This window comes from Sycon ciliatum, chromosome 1 (genome assembly GCF_964019385.1).
Source record: "Sycon ciliatum chromosome 1, ocSycCili1.1, whole genome shotgun sequence".
NCBI classification, from domain to species: Eukaryota; Metazoa; Porifera; class Calcarea; order Leucosolenida; family Sycettidae; genus Sycon; species Sycon ciliatum.
The window spans coordinates 73286076-73308313 of NC_088643.1; the positions used below are offsets into that span (position 1 = coordinate 73286076).

General features: G+C 46.9%; 1 protein-coding gene across 1 annotated transcript in view; it reads right to left on the minus strand.

Annotated features, from left to right (window-relative positions):
• LOC135807006 (uncharacterized) overlaps positions 1-22238 on the minus strand; it is a 78863-nt gene that overhangs the window by 43873 nt on the left and 12752 nt on the right. The window contains exons 7-10 of the mRNA XM_065321109.1: positions 20681-20929; positions 18149-18212; positions 7238-7509; positions 4674-4768 (exon numbers count right to left, since the gene is read on the minus strand). Of these exons, the coding sequence (XP_065177181.1) occupies positions 4674-4768; positions 7238-7509; positions 18149-18212; positions 20681-20929 (680 nt within the window). The remainder of the gene's footprint in view (positions 1-4673; positions 4769-7237; positions 7510-18148; positions 18213-20680; positions 20930-22238) is intronic.

Genomic DNA, 22238 nt, shown 5'->3' on the forward strand with positions numbered 1-22238 from the left:
CATGAACAGCCAGAGAGTGAGTCCAATATGTCATCAACACGTGGGATAGGATACGCATCTGGCTCCGCAATGCTGTTCAACTTGCGGTAGTCGATACATAACCGGAGAGATCCGTCCTTCATGGGAACGAGAATTATGGGCGACGCCCAGGGTCTAATGGACTCGGTGAGTATACCACGGGACAACAGATCATCCGGCAAAGCTTGCAAAGCGCGCGTAGGCTGCTTAACTGGCTGTATATCACCAGTACGACTACTATGCAAGAGAAACAAGTCATGATTCTCACGGAGAAGCTCTGTAAGTCTGTTCTTTTTAGGTACTGCCAGATTATTCCGAGACTCAACATACGTACGGATTATCTCGGCACGTTCAGGGGATAGCACAAACGGTTGCATATCCGCAACAGATGAATCAGCAGGATCATCATCCTCTCCAATCAAGTTATCGGGTACAGGAGATAATTCTGCAATATCAACATCTTTAGCAATTTGTACTGGGTAGTCAGAGTGATTCTCCAACACAACTACCGCACCGGACCTGCCAGGTCCAACCGTAACCACACTGGGGGTCACAGACACATGTGGAAACTTGAACAAGAATGAGTCCAGTGGAACAGCAACACAATCCACAGTCACAGATGCCTCTTGCACCGACTTGCACGGGACCAGCACGACATGGCCGGCAGGCAGAGTTAATTTACTACAAACAGTGACACGGGAATAGTACGTGCCCGGGTCTTCCTCAGAATTACTATCATTACTCCAAGAGTCAGATAGTGGTTCAGCGTCCGCCGCAACAACCGGACTGGGCTCTGATGGACCAACACTAGTAGCTTTCACGCCTAGCAGGACTGACAGATCATTAAAAGTTAGTGTGCCTTGAGCAATGTTCAATAATGCTCCATGGTCAAACAAGAAATCAGATCCCAATATCATATCACGGCGGATATCAGAAGACACTACAAATGTATGCAAGAATGAACGCTCTTTAATGCAGCATTCAATATCCACAGCACCCAGAACCTGGAGTCCCTCACCATTAGCCGCACACAAACGGGGAGCAGCTTGCAAGGGCACATCACCATACGTGGACAAAAATGTTTGCTCATGCAACATAGAAACACAGGAACCAGAGTACACACTTGCCTTGAACATGGAGATCTAGCGTAGGGACTACAGACGATACAGCCTCGATACGTACTGCATCTGATGGCTCCTCGTGAACGACTGGGAGTTGTCCCACACCACCAGTCGTACTCAGTTTCCCGAGCGCCAAGGGTTGTGTGGGCAATCTAGAGCAAAATGGCCAGGTTGCCCACAACCAAAACAAATCGTTGGTTCCACCTGACGACCACGATCATACGAATGTCCACGACCACTGCTACTACTATGAGGCTGATCAAATTCGAAACTTGCTCCTGCAGGAACCTGTGTTCGTGGAGCAACAATTTCCAAACAGCTGAGTCTCTTTTCGAGGTCTGTCAACCTGCGATCAAGTTTCTCGAGCGCCTGAGCTAGTTGATCACGCACTCCGGTGTCATTAGACTGGTGCAACTCTGATGCACTGGCATGTTCGTCAGACGGTATCTTGAACGGACGAGGTCGAGGGGACCTGGTCTTCTTTCTGCCTTTCGACTTGCCCATCTCGATATCTCACTATCAATGGCCCAAGCTACAAAAAAAACATTTGCAGTTCAAAAAAACTTTTGAAAAATGTTACAAAAAAAATTGACCTACACGTACGTACACGTATACGTACACAGAACATTCTGGTTACGTCACACGGACGTACAAGTGCACAGGACATGACGTCAACAGAGTACTTGCTAAGTATGCAGCAATGCACGCACACTCACGTGCGCAAAATATTTTTGTGAAAATGTAGCCCTTTCTACACCAAACAAAACTGCTACTCATGCACAGCGAACGATCAGTCAAGAAGTAAAGAATGGAAAACGAGACGAAGGATAGAATGATCAGTAAATTAGAACTTAGTCTGTGGGCTGGTCTCCCGAGTAGCTGGAACTGGTCTCAGACTCTCTGGAACTTGTCGACTCTGCAACTTGTCTCTCCTGCGGAGGCGTCTTCCCAGCCGAGGACAAAACCGACGACTATTTTTCCGCTGCCACCATTGTAACTCGTATACTCTCAGCACTCAAAGCACATACTTGTAGTTACGTTAGGGCCCGGTCACACATGCACTGGGATTCGCTTCGGCGACGAGGTTCGGCGGCAGCGAGCCTGGTGTCGCTCCAGCGAAACCATGTGTGTATGGTCACACATACAAACAGGGCACAACTCCTACTTTGGCGGAAAATGAGACTGTGGTGCATACGGTACGGAGAATAGACGAGGTCAATGACTATCTTGCACGCATTTTTGTTGCATGGACATCATACGCATACACATTTCTCGTAGCAAGTCCATATCCAGCAGACCGTGGTGTTTTCCGCTGAAGCGAATCCGCAGAAGCGACAGTCTCGCTTCGAAAAATTTGGAGGAAGCGGATTGGAGTTTCCGCTGAAGCGGAAGTTCCGCTTTTCGCCGTTGCCATGCCATTTTTCGCTCCTGCGACCTCGCTTCAGCGTATACGCTACTTTCGAGTGCATGTGTGACCGGGCCCTAAGTAGTTATCATTCGTTCATTGTCTCACAAAGAGAAGAAGAAGAAGACAAGGCAGTGCGAGTATGCGCACTGCTATCCATGCATTCCTACGGTGTACTATTTATGTGTATACAAATTACGTGTCATAAAGTAGCCATGCTACACTATCACCTATTCGGCAACTAACGTCCATTCTAATTTCATTTCCTCCTCGTCTCCCTATTTCTTTCCAGAAAGTCTCCCTATACATCAGGGAGTCGTACTGTATTGACAGCTACCCTAACGGGTCACGCCGCCCTCCACCCAAGCATGGGTATGATGAGGGACAGTGGCAACAGAAACAAAAAAACAGCAAGCAGAGAGAGATAGCAAGAGAAAGACAGCGATAGTAGTACATCTGGTGTGCGACGTATAGAAAAGAGAGATGACAAGAGATGCGCGCAAAAAAGGAAACAATAATTATTTTTGCAGTTCCGAAACAATCAACCAGGTGATGGAGTGTGTGCACACGAAGTCCCACCTGGACTCCACTGGAAGAACATTCCACGCAGGGATATCAGCGATAGGCCAAGTGTTGAAAAACAGCCATGAGGACACATCGTCTAGAAGTCCACCGCGCTCGAACTGAAATTGCAGGTTCAAACAATTTCCCACGCGTCGTCAGGCAGCGTAACTCTTCTCCCTGCATCACCATCCATTTCCAGCAACCGTCTCCACTCACAGCTCATGCCTCTGCCACCACTGAACTCCTCCGAGCTTCGCAGTTTGAAACCATTCGGGGGTCAGCTACACCACCGCCAATGGAGAGACGAGGACGACAACGGTCGTGACTGAAAAGACACTGCCCTGGCGACCGCGTCGCGGAACTCTCGCCCAGCAAATTCAGAAACACGCCAGGGGCGACTCTGGTGGACCCAGAGCCACCCCCTTGGCAAGACTAGTAAGAGGAACGACTGAAAACTCAGATAAAACGGAGCTACAAAAAGTGCAACCGTCCCCTTCAAGCACAGTTGCAACACACAGGGAGTCGTATACATGTACATAATACGACCAATATTGTAGCCAGCTGTTTGTGGCCAGCTGTGTTTGATGGTGCGGTACGGTACGGGACAGATACGGGAGCCAGCAAATGGCCAGCTGTGTTTGATGGTGCGATACGGTACGGGACAGATACGGGATAGCGCCAGGCGTGACACAAACAAACAAACAAACAAACAATCACCAATTTAAAGATGTGTGGACCCTGGCTAGCGCCAGACGTTACTGAAGTAACGTCTTCTGCATAGCTACGGGAATAAAGTTCTTTGAGTACTTCAGGTTGTCGTTCCTAGGCTATTGTTTACGTGTCTATGATTACTCTGGCGAGAACACCGCTTGAAACCGTTCAGGAATAAACACGCTAGAATAATGTCATGGTGCCCGGCTGCTCTCAGTATGCCTCTTGCTCTACTCATTGCGATAATTTCTCCAGTAGCTATCAAAGAAAAATAATGAATGTACAGGTCAGCAACGCAGGTGACAGCATCGTGCCGTGATACACACAATGGTGGCAACTTTGCCAATGAAGCATTTCGGATGATATACCACCCATGATGACGTACTGAATGGCTCATCCGACCGAGCCGCATTTTGGACTGCTAGGATTTCACATCATTGTTTTTTTTAAACTCATGGTCAGCCAGGATTGTGAGCTTTGAATCTTTTTGTATGCACATCACTAGCATCAAAACCTACGCTAATTTGCTGGTCTTTGATAAGCAGGTGGCATGAGTATGTAGCATGGCTACTTTATGACACGTAATTTGTATACACATAAATAGTACACCGTAGGAATGCATGGATAGCTGTGCGCATACTCGCACTGCCTTGTCTTCTTCTTCTCCTTGTGAGACAATGAACGAATGATAACTACTTACGTAACTACAAGTATGTGCTTTGAGTGCTGAGAGTATACGGTTACAATGGTGGCAGCGGTGGAATTCGAACCCACGCCTCCGGAGAGACTGGAGACCTTAGCCAACTGGTGAATAATAATGCAAGAGAAAAAGTGGGAAGATAAAAGTCGCTCACCAGTTATCAAGCTGCTGTTTGGTCATTGTAAAGCCAAACGTCTTCTCCGATTTGGCAATAAGCATCTCCTTTTCCTGAGCAGTAGGGTATGGGTTCTGTGAGAGAGAGGGATAGAAAACAATAAAAAGGGAGAGAGAAAGAGAAAATTAATAGAAAGGGAGAGAGGGGCAGACAGAAAGAGAAGCTAAAAAGAGAGTGAGAAAGAGAGATGAAGAGAGAGAGAGAGAGAGAGAGAGAGAGAGGGGGGGGGGAGGGGAGAGGGAGAGAGAGACACACACATACGCACATACACACAATGATAGAGAAGGAGCGAGAAAGGCAGAAGAGAGAAAAAAAACAGGGAAAAGCAAACAGAGGGAGAGAGAGTCAGAGAAAATAAAACGAAACCATCCAACCTATGCCACACTCTGTCAGCATGTGTGCATATTCTGATAATACAACAGATCGCAACTTATTGTGCTACTTTAACCTGGCTGTTCTGGAGCATGAGACTAGTATCTAAAGTTGCGACTGTAATGTTGGAGATGCCAATAGTCCAAGTTACATGCTGCTGAAACTATAGTTTACTACATGCTATGATCAAGGCATATGACAGTGGTCGCATGCGGGCAGAAAGTACCATTGATCTCAGATTGAAAGGAAAAAAAACTTATTATACGTGCCCTTGTTGACCTGACTGGATGGTAGTGAGTCCAATGAGCTGATTATAACTCACTGATCATAATCCACCCAGCTGATCATAACTTTATTATTTTAAACGTGTAGAAGTAGCTCACAAGATTAAGATTTGTAGCTGCTAACTCAATACGTTCCAGGCGGTGGCCAGTCCATGGCCAATTGCACATAAACACAAGGTGTGACGCAGCTCCAAAATTTGGTGGGCGGTGAGTTGATCAGGCTCACTTAGGCAGCCAAAGACCGAACATCGCTTAAAAGCTATTGTACTTTCGGCAACACTGACCGAGGCGCTTAGTAGTTTGTGAGCTCTGCAATTTCACCCAATTTAAAAAAAACTTCCAAAAGAATGCCCTGAAATGATGTGGCGCATATTTCCCACATGGAAAGAGAAAAGGACCTATAAGTTACTAGTCATGCCTAACCGTCCACCAAGGTAACGAGATAATATACAGTCAGATAGTGCGTCAACAAGGCACAAAACTGACAAGGGTATTGAGACATTCGACGACCTGACACCTAACGTTAGCTCCAACACATCTACGAAGCGTAAACCAACAACCTTCCAACTTGGAAGGCCCAGGTGCGGAAAGTTCCAAGGAGGGGAAGGAATGCGTCACGAAGATGTGCACGAGCTATGTCCCTCGGCAACAAAGAATGTCGAACGTTACGGGACGATGATGACGAGACTAGTAAGAACATTGGACAAAGCGGTCACAACTGGAAAACGCAAGGCAACAGACCACCCAACTTGGGAGACTCCAAGGTATGTAAAAATACATGAAGAGGGGAAGCCAAGCGAAGACGAACTGTCAGGAACCGAAAGCTAATATCCTACTAAACTCCATGTTGAGGTAACGATGATGGACAAGTTTGGTACAATAACAAGTGGGTTCACACGACGTACGTTTCGCTGTATTGCTAGTGACGGCTCATGATGTGTGCGGAATAAAAACTCGGATGTTGAGCCAATAGTAATATGGAAAAAGAAAAGGACCTACAAGTTGCTAGTTATGACTAACAGTCCACCAAGGTAACGAGATAATGTACAGTCAGATAGTGCGACAACAAGGCACAAAACTGACAAGGATATTGAGACATTCGACGACCTGACACCTAGCTCCAACACACACAGTCTACGAAGCTCAAACCAACAACCTTCCAACTTGGAAGGCTCAGGTGCGGAAATATATTATCTCGTTACCGTGGTGGACTGTTAATCATAACTAGTAACTCATAGCTCCTTTTCTCTTTCCCCATATTACTATTGGCTCAACATCCGAGTTTTTATATTTCAGACAGGTGGTAATAAAAGACCGGTGCTAGTAATTTCCGAAAATACGGTACAGTCAACTTCGCGAATAACGACAGAATTTCCATGCCCAGAGCAAAGTCCCATCTAACTGTAACACATATCCCGTACTATCTCTAATATAAGCACGGTCCTTTATTTTTTCAATGTACCTCCGCCCCGTGCTATTAATGGAGACGTTCCTTTATTGGAGACTGTTCCATTATTATTTCAACCTCATTTCAGAGGCATGTTGCCATGCCAAATTCATGTCAGACACACACACATTTCAGGGTTTTTTCGCCGGTATAGATAATGAATTTACACAGTGTGCTTATAATGGAGACTGAGCACTTTATTTTTTGAATGCCGCCCCAAGGTGTTCTATTATTGGAGACGTGCCATTATTAGAGACTGTGCTTATATTAGAGATAATACGGTAATGAGACCTCGGGTAGAAGGACACTTTGCGAATAAGGGCACCTTTCTGATGACCCGCCGAGTGTCGTTATACGCAAAGTTGACTGTACATCCATTTTACGCTCGGGCTAGAGTTGCCCAGTGTGGGCTTATGTAGATGGCTGTTGGCAATGCTCACCTCTTCGTGTTTGCTATACCACTCCTTCAAGTAGCCGGTGACTGTTGGTGGATGTCGAAACGTCGATTTCATGCGACCCTGCTCATTGTCGAGACCGGGGGAGATAAGTTCCTGCTCTCCATCTGGGGGACTTCTCTCTTCATATCTGGATACACTGATGTCATCAGCACTTTCATCATTGGTAACTTCAGCCCGTTGCCTGCCATCCAGAATATGGCTTGCACAGATCCTTCTCTTAGCGGGCGGAAAATTAGTACTGCTCGCGTTATCAGCTGGCGGTCGGTCGGATTTCAATGCATGTATGCAGGTGAACAGAAAAATAATGCACACACACATACATACACACATACACACACACATACACACACACATACACACACACACACATACACACACATACACAAATACACACACACAAATACACACACACAAATACACATACACACACACACACACACACACACACACACACACAGACAAAGACACACACACATACATACCCATACAAAACACACATATCTTACATTACGCACTTGTACTCAATACCACTAAGGGGCCTTCCGTAAATACCGATATTTATTTAGAAACGAAAACTAGTCGTTTCTCTTCAACCCCCTCCCTGAGAAACGAACACATACACATGGTACATAGTATCGATATTTTTGGTCTTTTTTCTGGACATGCTCACGCATGCCAAATGTACATCGATATTTTTTGAGAAACGAACAGGCGCTAAACCCCCTCCCCCCTAAACGACTAGTTTTCGTTTCTAAATCTAAAAGAACTCACTCAGTCTCCCACGCGCTGCCTCCACCCTATTCACTAGATCCCCGATCTTTGCTGGCTATGTGTTTTGGGCAACATTACCAACGCAGGCCAAGACCAGCACGTCGATGGATAATTTTGTTGCTAAAATCTCTGCTCAATTATAGGTTCCATGTATATCCTGCTGGTTTGTCTCCTCCTTTGCCTTCTTTGCCTCTTATTTGTATTCTTGTATCTGTTTTACTGCTGTGGTTGGCTTTCACCCTTGTCTCAGTTTTACTGGCCGTCATCATGACGTGCCATGAGATAATGATATAAATACAAATACAAAAATAAATATCTATATTTACGGATGGCCCCTAACGGGATAACCACATGGCACTAAATCGGCGAGACCATGGTCCAGGAGCCAGTAGAAAGGATCGAAGCAAGAGTACATAACCCCCCAGAGCGTGAAAACCTGATCCAGCTCTGCATAGGGTCTTGGTCGAGCGTAATCGGATCTTTGCGTCATAGTATCGTACACATCTGAGGGGAACCCGGGGAGTTGCGGGGACTCTCGGATCAAAAATAACGGTGCCCTGCCTCGAAACTGGCCTTGCGCTGGTGTGGAGTGTACGCATGGCATCAGAAGATCCGATTACACTTGACCAAGACCCTATGCAGAGCTGGATCACGCGTTGCACACTCTGGGCCAACCCCCCACTGGGGGGTTATGTACTCTTGATTGAAGGCATCCATGTATCCACCCCACAATTCAACTGCATCCACTGTCCCCCGTGAAGGCAATACTTGACACTAGAGGTGGCGGGTAAATAAAAAGCGAATCTGAGGCAAGCGCCAAAAGCAGATTATTAGTCAACGGTTATGATTGTGTACTTTCAATTTATAGATACTTCGAAGTAGATAACATGACCCCTGAAATCAACAAAGGTGGCAGGTGCAAAAATAGGGCTTGCAAGTGTCACATCACGACCACACCAAAATTAGGGGAATGCTGACTTTGGATCCACTTGCAACCAATTTCATCATGACAAATTCACACTCTGTACATGGTTTGGGAGCGGTTTGCTTCACAGCAGGGTGCCCCATCTGCCCGGGTAGTGACTGAACTCGACCCACCTGGCCCGCCACACACTCAGTCTGGCACAGAAACAAACGAGTCGAACAAGCATGCAACGTGAGGACCTGCCCACCAGGACACCGTATTGCTCTATGCATGTCTAGAATGGCCCAAGGTTAACTCAGATATCGTTTTTTAGCCATCGGCAGCAATAATGTGCCTCCGTGATTCACAACATGAAAATGAAAGTACAGTCAACTTCGCTAATAACGACTGCGGATATAACGACAATTCGCGAATAACGACCGAATTTCCATGCCCGGAGCAAAGTCCCATCTAACTACATGCATTTAACTTCGGATATAACGACTATCTGAATAACGACAATTCGCGAATAGCGACATGCTTTTAGTGCCCCCAGGTCATATTCACTGCTTGAATAACGACTTTCTGGGCTTTTGACAGCTATTTCAAGTACCTGTCAGTCAAGTACATGTACCTGTCATGCAGAAGTACCAGAACATAGCTATGGTGATGGATAAAGAAAAGAAAATGCAGCCAAGGGAGGGGGGGGGGCTTTTTCTTCCTTTTTATTTTGCTTCAAAAGTGTTGGATTTACACACACACCTACATGTACATGCATGTAGTTGTACATGATTGTACAGTAATTTTTGTGCACCCGCACATGTTGTCCAGGCGTCAGGGGCCCAGCCTCCCTGCCCATCCGACCCGCCACACACAACAACGAAACTGAACTAAGAGTTCTACATAATTTCTTGACAAGACGGAGACGGACAGACAAGAAGACCGGACACGACGAGGTAAACTGATAACTGAAGAAAAAGACTAACATTATGGCAGCATATGAGCATGCGCAAACAAAACATAACTCAGGACAATGACGTAACTGTTACTAGGTTCATGTACAAACTATACATGCAACCAAAACCCAGACAACAGGGTCAAAAGTAGAACGCAAAACAAACCAAAATTAACCAAAGGACCACAACAAAAATGAGCCATGAAAAGTCTTTCTGCCGATAGTACAACAGTAATCATCATACATGTACACGTGTACATGTACATGTCTCTGGCCCTGTAGATGGCTCAAAAAGGCATATTTTTCAATTGATTTCCCTTGCATATTGAATTTTTAGTTCCTTTCAACTGCGATATGAAAATAAAGTACACATTGACATAGAGCAAGAAAAGAGCTTGATTTTGATATGCATGTCATACCATACAAAATATGGGTTCACATACATTCAAATGGGACTTCGGTTATAAGGACACTTCGCGAATAAGGACACTTTTCTGATGCCCCGCCGAATGTCGTTATTCGCGAAGTTGACTGTAGCACACGATACAGCGTCAATGGAACTATACTAGTAGCTACTTGGTGCAAGGTCAGAGTCTGCAATCAAGCTGATTGTAGCAGGCACGCATGGTCACATGATCACAGTGCAATCACATGTCCAGTATACATGTTCCCTGCAATCTGGGAATTGACACAATCTGTAAATTTACGCTATCTGCAGATTGCGCAGCACAATCAGGCTGAGGATTCCCAACATACTCGTGCAGGGTTGTGCAATCTAGGAATTTCCAGATAGACCGCAGGCCTGCTGGAAGGCAGGCTAAGTTGATCCGGTTTAAGGGGGTCCAGGGGACCTCCCCCGGGCATTTTTGGAAAAATCCAGTCAGAAATAGCAAAATTTCGCCCTTTCACAAGTTTTCAGAGCCAACTACAGGGAATAATTTTGCATGAATATCAACGCACAATGACATGTATGGCCTACTATGGGTGCATGTACATATGTATGCATGATCGATAATACAGTACATATCATGTACCCAGAATGTTTTCTGCCCGGTTTTAGACGAATCCGGGCCAGGGGGTGACCTCAGCCAGAGTTGGTCCGGTGACAACCGGACCAACTGGACCGGTTCCAGCGGCCCTGCCCGGTCGATTTGATTTGAAGATTGCGCCCCACATGGATTCGCTGTGCTCTTCATGCTTTTAAACGAAATCCACAGATTGCGCCCACAGATTGCGCCCCGCATGTATTCGCTGTGCTCTTCATGTTTTTAAACGAAATCCACAGATTGCGCCCCACATGGATTCGCTGTGCCCTTCATTTTTCCAGAGAAACTCACAGATAGCGCCCCACACGGATTCGCTATGCTCTTCATGTGTTTCAACAAAACCCACAGATTGTGCCCCACATGAATTTTTCTCCAGGTTTTCAGCAAAATCCACAGATTTCATGAACCACACACTAACTTGGGTGTGTTCCCAGAAGTCTCAGGGACACGGATTCACCGTGCCTTGTCTTGCGCCGCAAATATTTTCGTGTCATCCCAGAATGCGCAGGCCATCTTCAGATTGCACGGAACATACACACTACTACCGTTACTACTACACTGGAGTGTACAGGTCAAGCGGACTGCTGCACGGACAGTGGGTGCTGCGAACAGCAAACCTGGCATGATATACCCATGATATACATGGCATGATACACCCTAGTCAGTTATCATGCTTGCCAGCATGCTACCTCCAGGATCAGCACACATCAGCCAGAGTTTGCCTACAAGCACAGCCCTATTCCAGCCATAGCGCACCAGTTAGTCAAATTTGGCCATCACGCGGCCAGCACAAGGTATCCTCGACCAAGTCCTTTGCTGTTGCCTTGCAACGCATCGTTTAGCTGGCTTGGGCACCCTGCATGCAAGTTCGGTGGCCCTGTGAATTACTGCACGCACTATGACTGCCGCAGTCATAGCAACCTTCAAAATTCAAGCCGGTTTCCAATAAGCAAGGAATCAGCCAAAGCCCCTGAATCAATGCCCCGCCAGTCACCGGCACTTCATTGAACGTGGAATAAACTAGCAGATTTGTGATCATCAGACTAATAGGAAAGTACTGTTACGCCAAGTGATCGACTTAGGCATAGGTAGTGTGCGATAGTCAAAACAGTTTTCCAAAACGGCACCAAAGTCGATGAGGGGCGGGTAGGAGGGATACCATTTGAAATATGTGAAACAGCTTGATGCCCACTGCCGCGTAATTAGCAAGAGAAAGAGGCCGTTGGTGGATTTGTGTTTGCTTTTCGAAGGCTGTGACCATCCATTTGACCCATACAGCGTTTGCGCGAAGGCGTTCCCTTGAGCCGTCAGCAATGCGCCTGGGAAGTGCATGAAACCTGATCCCTGTGGGGGCTCCAGTGGGCCTGGCGGGCTACCCACAACTTCCCAGCAACTTCCGGGATTTCGGGGTTGCTGACTTGGTGTGCACTAGTCACGGGTGTGTGGACTTCCTCGCGTGCGCTGCAATGCATGTGTACAGAGTCCCGCTTGCATGACAACCCATCATGATGCAACCCAGCATGACTTGAAGTGAAGAACAGAGGTGAGCCGAGCGAAGGGAGCCCGTGTAGCCAACCTAATCGAGTTCGTTGCCACAGCCGACTATCATTAAACTGTTCGCTCCTATCAACTGATCTTGCGTTATCAGGCCGGTCCAAAACTGAGTACAGTCTGTATCGGCTATAGAGTGACCGGATATAAGAATAATTATATCGGCTACAGTGATATTGGTACGAAATATCAAAAGCAAAACGTATTTTATCCAGTAAAAATATCACTATAACCAATATTATCGGATGGATGTAATGATATATCGGATATTATGATGGCAACAAAGAATCAAAACATGCATAACACACTATATTATTATCGGCTCTAGTGATAACTCTAAAATACATATAGCAATAATATCAAAGGCCCTATTTTTTACTTTCTTCACGTTGCTTATTTTGATAGTGATACCAAGAGTGCATAAACATGGACTCTTGGTGATACATGTACCGTAAAATCCCGCCAGAGCGCCCCGTCTCTCCTATCCGCCCCTCCCTGACTTCTTGTCATGGACGTGATTTCTCGTATCTCTGTCGCAGTCTGTGATGCCGGACTGTACTGCAGACGCGTGCTCGACCCCGTTGGAAATGTATGCAACAGTGCCCACCGGTGCACCCTCTTGACCAGGGATCGCACAAACCCTGAGGCTGTGTTTACATGAGAAATTTCAACCCGGGTCGAGTTCAGCCCGGGTTGAAAGTCTGTACGATAGACAAAAGAGGTGAGCGTTTACATGAAGACAGTTGACCCGGGTCAAATACTGATATGCCGCCAAAAGTCCACTTCTACAGTCCTGTATGGTCACGTGAATCCGTTCGCGCGAAATTTGCATCTGCAGTGCTGTTCAAACCTGGCGCGAGATACGCACAGAAGTACGTTTGTACGATTTTCTTGACCGAAGGGGAGGGTTGAAATCAACCCGGGGCGAAATTTCAACCCGGGTCAAGCGCAATGCGTCATGTAAACGCGCCATTCATTTTGTGTGCATGGCGGGTTGAAATCTGACCCGGGTTGAAATCTGACCCGGGTTGAAATCTGACCCGGGTTGAAACGCTTCATGTAAACACATGTGAAGGTGCTCGGAGTGACGTTTGATTCTAAACTGAGCTACAGACTCCACCTTCGGCAAGTGGCATCACGTGCTAAGCAGCGGCTGGGCCTCCTGCGGAAGGCAGCACCCCTCCTCAGCCACGCGGGCAGGGTGACTGTTTACAAAGGATTCGTCCGGCCAATGCTGGAATATGCCCACCTTGCGTGGATGGGATCAGCCCCCTCACACCTGGCCATGCTGGATGCTGTCCAGCTCCGCGCCCTAAATGTCATTGGCCCTGGTACCATTCTTCCCAGCCTCCTTGTTCGGCGAAAGGTCTCTGCTCTCTGCCTACTGTACAAACTGATGTGTGGCCATGGTCTGCCTCAAGTTGCAGCCATGTGTCCCCCGCCGGCTATACCGCCACGTCATCGCCGCACTCGAGCAGCCCAAGCACAGCACCATCCCCACCAGCTTGAGCTGAATCTCTCGCCACGAGCTCCTGATTACCTTCTGCGCTCTTTCCCATACTGCATCGTGCCAGTGTGGAATAGACTGCCACAGGCAATTCTGGACAAGCAGCCAGCCCGGAAACACCTGCAGAGATTCAAGATTGCTGCATACCGTCACCTGCAACAGAGTGACTGGTGCTCTGCTCACGACTGGTGCTAGCCATGCACATCTATCACACTGGCCTGCCATCAGTGGACGCAAATCATTATGTTGACCCTCTTCTCAAAGTAGCATTATAGTCATAGCGACGATATGCCGCTGAACTCTTTCTCTCTCTATACTTATATCTCTCCACCTCTTTCACTCTCTTTCCCTCACTTACCCATCTCTCTCTTTCTCTCTCTCTCTCTTCTTTCGTGTGCACTCTCTCTCTCCCTCTCTCTGTCTCTGTCTCTCTCTCTCTCTCTCTCTCTCTCTCTCTCTCTCTCTCTCTCTCTCTCTCTCTCTTTCTCTGCCTCTTCTCTCTCTCTCTCTCTCTCTCTCTCTCTCTCTCTCTCTCTCTCTCTCTCTCTCCCTCTCTCTCTCTCTCTATCTCTCTCTCTCTCTCACTCTCTCTCTCTCTTACTCTCTCCCTCTCTCTCCCTCTCTCTCTCTCTCTCCCTCTCTCTCCTCTCTCTCTCTCTCTCTCTCTCTCTCTCTCTCTCTCTCTCTCTCTCTCTCTCTCTCTCTCTCTCTCTCTCTCTCTCTCTCTCTCTCTCTCTCTCTCTCTCTCTCTCTCTCTCTCTCTCTCTCTCTCTCTCTCTCTCTCTCTCTCTCTCTCTCTCTCTCTCTCTCCTCTCCCTCTCCCTCTCCCTCTCCCTCTCCCTCTCCCTCTCCCTCTCCCTCTCCCTCTCTCTCTCTCTCTCTCTTTCTCTCTCTCTCTCTCTCTCTCTCTCTCTCTCTCTCTCTCTCTCTCTCTCTCTCTCTCTCTCTCTCTCTCTCATTCTCTCTCTCTCTCTCTCTCTCTCTCTCTCTCTCTCTCTCTCTCTCTCTCTCTCTCTCTCCGCCATTCCTCTCGCCCCCCCCCTCTCCCATGGTGCTTGCTGTGTACGCCGATCCCGAGACCCTTGGTCGGGGGAGTCCACTGCATCTCACCAGCGCAGCTCATGTAGCGCCTACACACCCATTGTTGTCTTTTTTGTTTCGTCTTCGTTTGTTCTCCCCCTTCTTCCGTAGGTATGTGCAATGTGATAAAAAATTAAAAAAAACACAGCCTGAGTTTTGACGGGTCTGTACGACTCGTGGCTCGTGACCTTTGGTCGGTGTACGAGATGCACGAACAGTTTTCGTAGGGTCAGTACTTTTTCATGTAGCACTGAATGCGGCAAGTAGGACTCGCCCATCCGCCCCTCCCCACCTGAAGCGTCGAGGAGGTAGGGGCGCTCTGGCGGGATTTTACGGTACATGTACATAACAGAATGTTGTGTATGGAAATGCGGGCACTGTAAACTATGCAGCATGCTCATTTGTCAAAACGCCATGCTGGAAGTATTTCCTTGCCTTTCATGTGTCGATCGGAAAAAAGAAAAAAAATCGGTCGTATCGCATAATTATAGTGATGCATCGGTTATACAGTCAACTTCGCTTATAACGACACTCGGCGGGGCATCAGAAAAGTGTCCTTATTCGCAAAGTGTCGTTATACCCGAAGTCTCATTATATGTGTCACAGTCTCATTATATGTGTCACAGTTGGATGGGACTTTGCTCTGGGCATGAAAATTATGTCGTTATTCGCGAATTGTCGTTATATCCGCAGTCGTTATTAGCGAAGTTGACTGTAGTGATAAAATCACGGAAATCAAAAGGGTACGCTATAGCCGATACAGACTGTATGAACTACATGTATGAGGTGGGTCACAGTATTACACCACTGCATCTGATCTGCACTGAGAAGCATATCTACTGGATTGTGCACAGTTCTCTCCATCAGAGCTAGTTTGCCATGTATTGTATACTGCAGCGTGTTCAACAAAGGTACTTAACGTATACAGTGAAGTCACCATCCCAGGTAGAAAATCAATACGGAGTGGAATCAGCGAGGGCGTGGATCAACAATATTTTTCGGTACTCGTGTTGAGATATAGAAAGGTTGATACTCCCAAACACAACGGACACAGGGAACGGGTAGGTGGAACGACATTTTTACTGGGAAACGAAGAGACGGAGACAAGGACGAACGAAACGACTACATTATGGAAGAGCGAGAGCGAGTGATAGAGAATGCAAGATAAAGGGCCTGGGTAGCTATGGCAAATATGGGCGCGCAAGTAGCCACCCACGCCAACAGAAGCAAGCAACAGCACAATAGAGAGGTTCTGCACTACGTAAAGTTGAGCAACTTTACGTTAGTGGGCGGGAAAAACCCGTGAATGCGCGAGTTTGCACTCCACTTACGGAAAGTTGTCTACGGAGAGTACGTAGATAGGGCTCTGATAACGTAGCTGGTCCGTAAGTGGATTGGGGTACAAATTTATGACTCTCTCCCCAGGTCGATCTGGTCGTACACTGCCGCGTTTGGAGTTGCCAAGGGCAGCAACGTGATTTTAAAACTCCGTATGGCGTAACCCAGATGCGCATTCAGTTTACGTAAGACTTTCTGTAGATCGACTACGTTTTTTACTAACGTAATTACGTTATGCGGAACCTCTCTAGTATGAGCACATTGTAGGTTTCAGCTGGTTCAAACAGGGCGGCCAAGTACTATGTGTTTCGTGGCACCCTTCTACTGGGCTGTGTGTGAAACGGATTCCGGTAGTTCAAGTGTACTTCACAATGCATGGCCTGAACTCACGGTACAAGTACATGAATTACATTTACCTCTGGCCATTTATACCGTATACTTATTTTTTTTACATGCGTGTGCATTGACAAGGGTTTTCCTTTTACCGACTCAAACTTATTGACTGGACAGCACTAGCACCCCTGAAATAGCTCGTGCAGGTTGTCAGGGGTACATAAATTTGAAATCATGCTACAAAATCCGGAATACTGACACCGTTATAAGTTTTGCTTTCCTCATCAGAGTCACCATCCACTTTTACCAAAGTAGACGGTTCATTAGAAGCCATTTTGCCACAAAGCAGGAGCAAAATGGAGCAAAATATCGGAAACGAAAGGCAATGCCAAGCAAAATACGGAAAGTGCTCGGGCAAAATTTGCCGGCAAAATATCGAAGCGCCCCGAGCAAATTTGGGCTAGGTCTAGGGGGAACAAGGCAATATAACCGACATCATGTGACCCATAGACATGGCAACATAACCGACATCATGTAACCCATAGACATGGCAACATGACCGACATCATGTGACCCATAAACATGGCAACATAACCGACATCATGTGACCCATCGACATGGCAACATAACCAACATCATGTGACCCATAGACACGGCAACATGACCGACATCATGTGACCCATAGACACGGCAACATAACCGACATCATGTGACCCATAGACATGGCAACATAACCGACATCATGTGACCCATAGACACGGCAACATAACCGACATCATGTGACCCATAGACACGGCAATATAACCGACATCATGTGACCCATAGACACGGCAACATAAACCGACATCATGTGACCCATAGACACGGCAACATAACCGACATCATGTGAAACATAGACACGGCAACATAACCGACATCAGGTGACCCATAGACACGGCAACATAACCGACATCATGTGACCCATAGGCACGGCAACATGACCGCCATCATGTGACCCATAGACACGGCAACATGACCGACATCATGTGACCCATAGACACGGCAACATGACCGACATCATGTGACCCATAGACATGGCAACATAACCGACATCATGTGACCCATAGACATGGCAACATAACCGACATCATGTGACCCATAGACATGGCAACATAACCGACATCATGTGACCCATAGACATGGCAACATAACCGACATCATGTGACCCATAGACATGGCAACATAACCGACATCATGTGACCCATAGACATGGCAACATAACCGACATCATGTGACCCATAGACACGGCAACATAACCGACATCATGTGACCCATAGATACAGGGATTGACTGGAGTAGGAATCAACATGCCTGTCCCCTATGGTCATGTGATGGATTCGAAACCACTTAATTGCATACAGGTACACACCTCTAGGATGGAGCTGGAATTGACTGGGCCGGTTCTCCAATGAATCAGCTGATCTCTTCCCGACCTGCTCATGCCGGAACAAGAAATCATTACGCAAAGTGGAAAAATGTCATAGTGTTATATGCATGTAGATCTCAGACAAATGGAGCAATGCGGGGTAAACACTGAAAAAAGCAGAGATGCCCCGAGTAGTATTGCTGTGCTGTAGGTGTGTGTTCGCCATTGTTTTGCACACTGTGTGTGCTGCCAAGAGTCCATAATCCCCCAGAAGAGTGTGCAACTGGACGGGGTTGTGGGACGGCGTAATCCGTGATGTACGCCATTTTTTTTGGGTCAGACTTGCGTCACTCCGTCGATGCGGTCCACCACGGAGATACTCTACCCTACTCATGATGTCACACTATGACGTGCAACGCGGATTTCGCCGTCCCCGATCTGAACAGTGAAGTTGCGCACTCTGGGGGATTACATGGACTCTTGGTGCTACCTATGCACCCACTTAGTGGTGTACGGTACAAATAAAATAGTACCCCAAGGCAAAGCCTCGGTGCGTATTACAGCATTATGATAGCCATAAATCTGAGGTCGAGACCTCTTTCTATTTATTTAAAACCATCTGATAAAGAGTCCCACACACACACAAAAGCAACTACAACCCAGTGGGTTTCTAAAAAAAAGGGTGTTGTTATCAACAAGTGGTGGAGTCACTTTTCACAGAATTATCAACTGTCGAATGCTGCTGCTTACGTTCTTCTTTATCAACTGTCAACATTTCACTTTTGTCTATATCGACAAACTAGAATTGCACCGAATGAGGTCTACTGCGCAATGGTCAATGTTGTGTGCAGGTCTGAAAAAAGACAGTTTTAAAGCAGCCTAGGTCTTGGATGCGCACTCCAACAGCCTTCCAACTTGGAATGCTCTAAGTTATAGGAGTAACATAGGAGGGGAAGGTGAACGCAATCAAGACAAGCACAACCTGAAAGTCTTAGCTGTAAAGGATGTTGGAGTGTGCATCCAAGACGTGCTAGAGCTCATTGGAAGTTAGTTGTAGAACGTCAGTTCCGCCGGTCAGTGTTGTGCAATTTTATCGCATTGAGCTGATTGTTGAGTAGCTGGTGGTGTTAGTGAACATAATAGCATAACTTGTAGTTCCTTGGTCCTTTTCTTTGTAATAAATCTATCCTTGGATCACCATCCGAGTCCATCCTTACTCTTCTTTCAATAGATCCTTCTGGGTGCTACATGCGCTCACAAGTTGCATTTCGTTTGACAAGGCAATATTGAATATCGGAACATGGAAATGGGTTAAATGTTTCAAGGTTTCCTCTGCTCCCCCCCCCCCCCTCCCCCTCCCCCACTATTGTTTCCTGGCGGGAACCTGGTACGTTACGACAAGAGTCCATAAACAAGAGTATGCAGCTGTGATCTCTTTTCTATAGGCGAGATGCACGGCGCACTGCCTTCCTTACATCATTCAGCTGCAGTCCGTGCACTGCGGAAAATCGAACACCGCACTTTCCCTCTGGTTTGAAAAGAACTTTCGTACGGAACTGGAGTACACGCGCTGGAGTACACGCGCCAAAATTTAGAGATTGCATAGGTACTGGAACAAAGCGAGCAAAACCGGATGGGCTCGTACGAGAAATTGTGGGTTTGAGTGCATACTTTCATAGCGTGATGAAGGCAAGTTACGTAATGCAGGCAGCGCGCCGCGTACTGACCCATAACCACAGTGGCATACTTTTGTTTATGCACTCTTGATTACGGGCGCATACATGTCGGCAAAGTGTAAAGCGCCAGACCAAAAAAATGTGACCAGCGCCTGAGGTGTGCACAGTTGGGTGCATACTCACACAAAGCTCTGGTGATGTAGTAGAAAGTGGCCCGGGGGAGCATTTCGGGTCGGATTTCAACGAGCGCAAATGCAGCAGCCCCAGGAGAGTAGGTACAAGTAGCAAACAATTTGTTTTGGAGCTGACTTGGGATGGACGCGGCATTGAAAAACCATCACTTAGCCGTTCAGTATACGAAGAAAATGTCTGAAAGCAGCAGTCGCCAGCATGAAGTGAGTTTGCAGATTATAACAGGGCAAAACAAATATCCAATAATAAAATATTCACACTGTTCGCTTGAGACTCGTTAGACTGAGTTTTCAGCATCCGTAGGAACGCCGCCACCTTGCAAAGATCAAAGGCGCAGATGTAGCTCCTAGAGCGGTGGGAGGTGAGTAGATCAATCCACCAGCAAAGTGGTCAAACACCGAAATACCAACAGCACAAATACAAGTTTTGTTTTTTCACGGCTGAGCGTAGCGAAAGAGTGCAAAAAAGGTATTTTTCAATCACAAACATTTTTCGAGAAGTTGCTCTTGTCCTGCGCAACTCTGTAGAACCTATCATTGTGGTCTTTGTTTCTCCCCATCGTGAGCATGATTGCTCTGGTAGACCACTACTCCATTACTGAATAGTTGCCCTGGGACTGTGAAAAAGGCTATTTCGTAGAACAAGTCGCCGGTGGCAGTACACTCACCAGTACTGATCCTCCGGTCTCCACTGTTCCTGGTGTAGCACCGTCTCCCCGAGGCTCCACCGTTCCTGGCGTAGCACCGTCTCCCCGAGGCTCCACTGTTCCTGGCGTAGCACCGTCTCCCCAGGCCTGGTACACCGGTGCCTGCTGCAACGGCTTCACACTATTGATGATAGCACTGGACTGCTCCAGGAAGTCTTTCTGGATGCGACAGATCTCCTGTTGCTTGCGTCTGTGACATTGCTTGTGAAGCTGAAAATGCGACAAGACACAACGCAATCCATTGGTATAACGCCATAACGATGTTTGCTCGTCTTCAGATACACTGAGATCTGTTGCTGGTAAGCAAAGGCACTTAAGGCACTTGCAGTCAGGGAAAGACATTGTCCATTTTGAACTAGGCAGTACAACAGGAACAAAGAAACAATTTCACAAAAACCGTGCACACAAAGCGTAGTAGGCCGGCATGAGCCTTTCACTCTGGCATCAGGTATGCATACTTCGGGACAATGGATCGGTGTAGATGTCTTGCCCTCGTGCCATGATCAATAGTGCATTCTAGCAGGGCCGAACACCCTAAAACCCAGGTTCTACTCAACGCCGGGAGAGTAGCATCTGGCTAAGGTTGATGTTGACCGTTGATGAGCTCCTAATTCCATGTTGGATGGATTGCAGGGTTAACCCATCAGCTCCCTTCAATCACAAGCTGGCTACAACCGTGATTCGTCAATTTAGAATAGAGATACTTGTAGTTCGTACCCTGCAAACTATAGCAACCAGGTCACGGTCTTTTCTCTCGACAGGGTCATTAGCCAGGTCAGTAACTCGGGTGATCCGGTTCAGTTGTAGTTACACCTCTAAATTACCTCATACCAAGTGTACATAGCCAGGAGTGTGCAACTGCTATCCTATCTTCAGCTGCGATGGACTTGTAATAGGTGTATGTATTCTAAGACAGTACAATACTCACTATTCGTATTTCCCGCTCCTTCGCCATAGCAATGAGATCCCATCAAGTACAGAAGAGCGCATGCTCCAGTGGTTCTCTATTCGTTCTTGTCTACTCTCTTGTCCAAATACTTCTTCCATATAATTATTCAATACTACAAAACGCTGTGTTCTAAATACTTCTTCCATATAATTATTCAATACTACAAAACCCTGTGTTCTAAGAGTGTGAGGGGCCTGCATTTAGCCGGGAGCTAACAGACTCCTAACTTTCTCGCGGAAGTATTTCTGAATGTATACGCCTTTCCGTGCTTGTCTCATAGATACAGTATCGTTTGTTAGCTTCAGGATATACGGATCTCGAGTTTGCTGCTCTGCTTCAACTGTCGTAGCTGCAATGTACATGTTCTTTGCACTTTTGATCTCTGACTGGGCATGATGGCATCATTGAACCAAATGAATATTCAATGCAACCCCATTACAATTATACAAATGCACATTCTTCAAATCCGTTGATCCTCGAGCTGCAGAGAATGCTCAATGTCAGAGACAGAGCTTAGTACATAGCAGACTCAGCGGAGGACGTTCAGGTTGGTTGTAACTCTGAGATTCA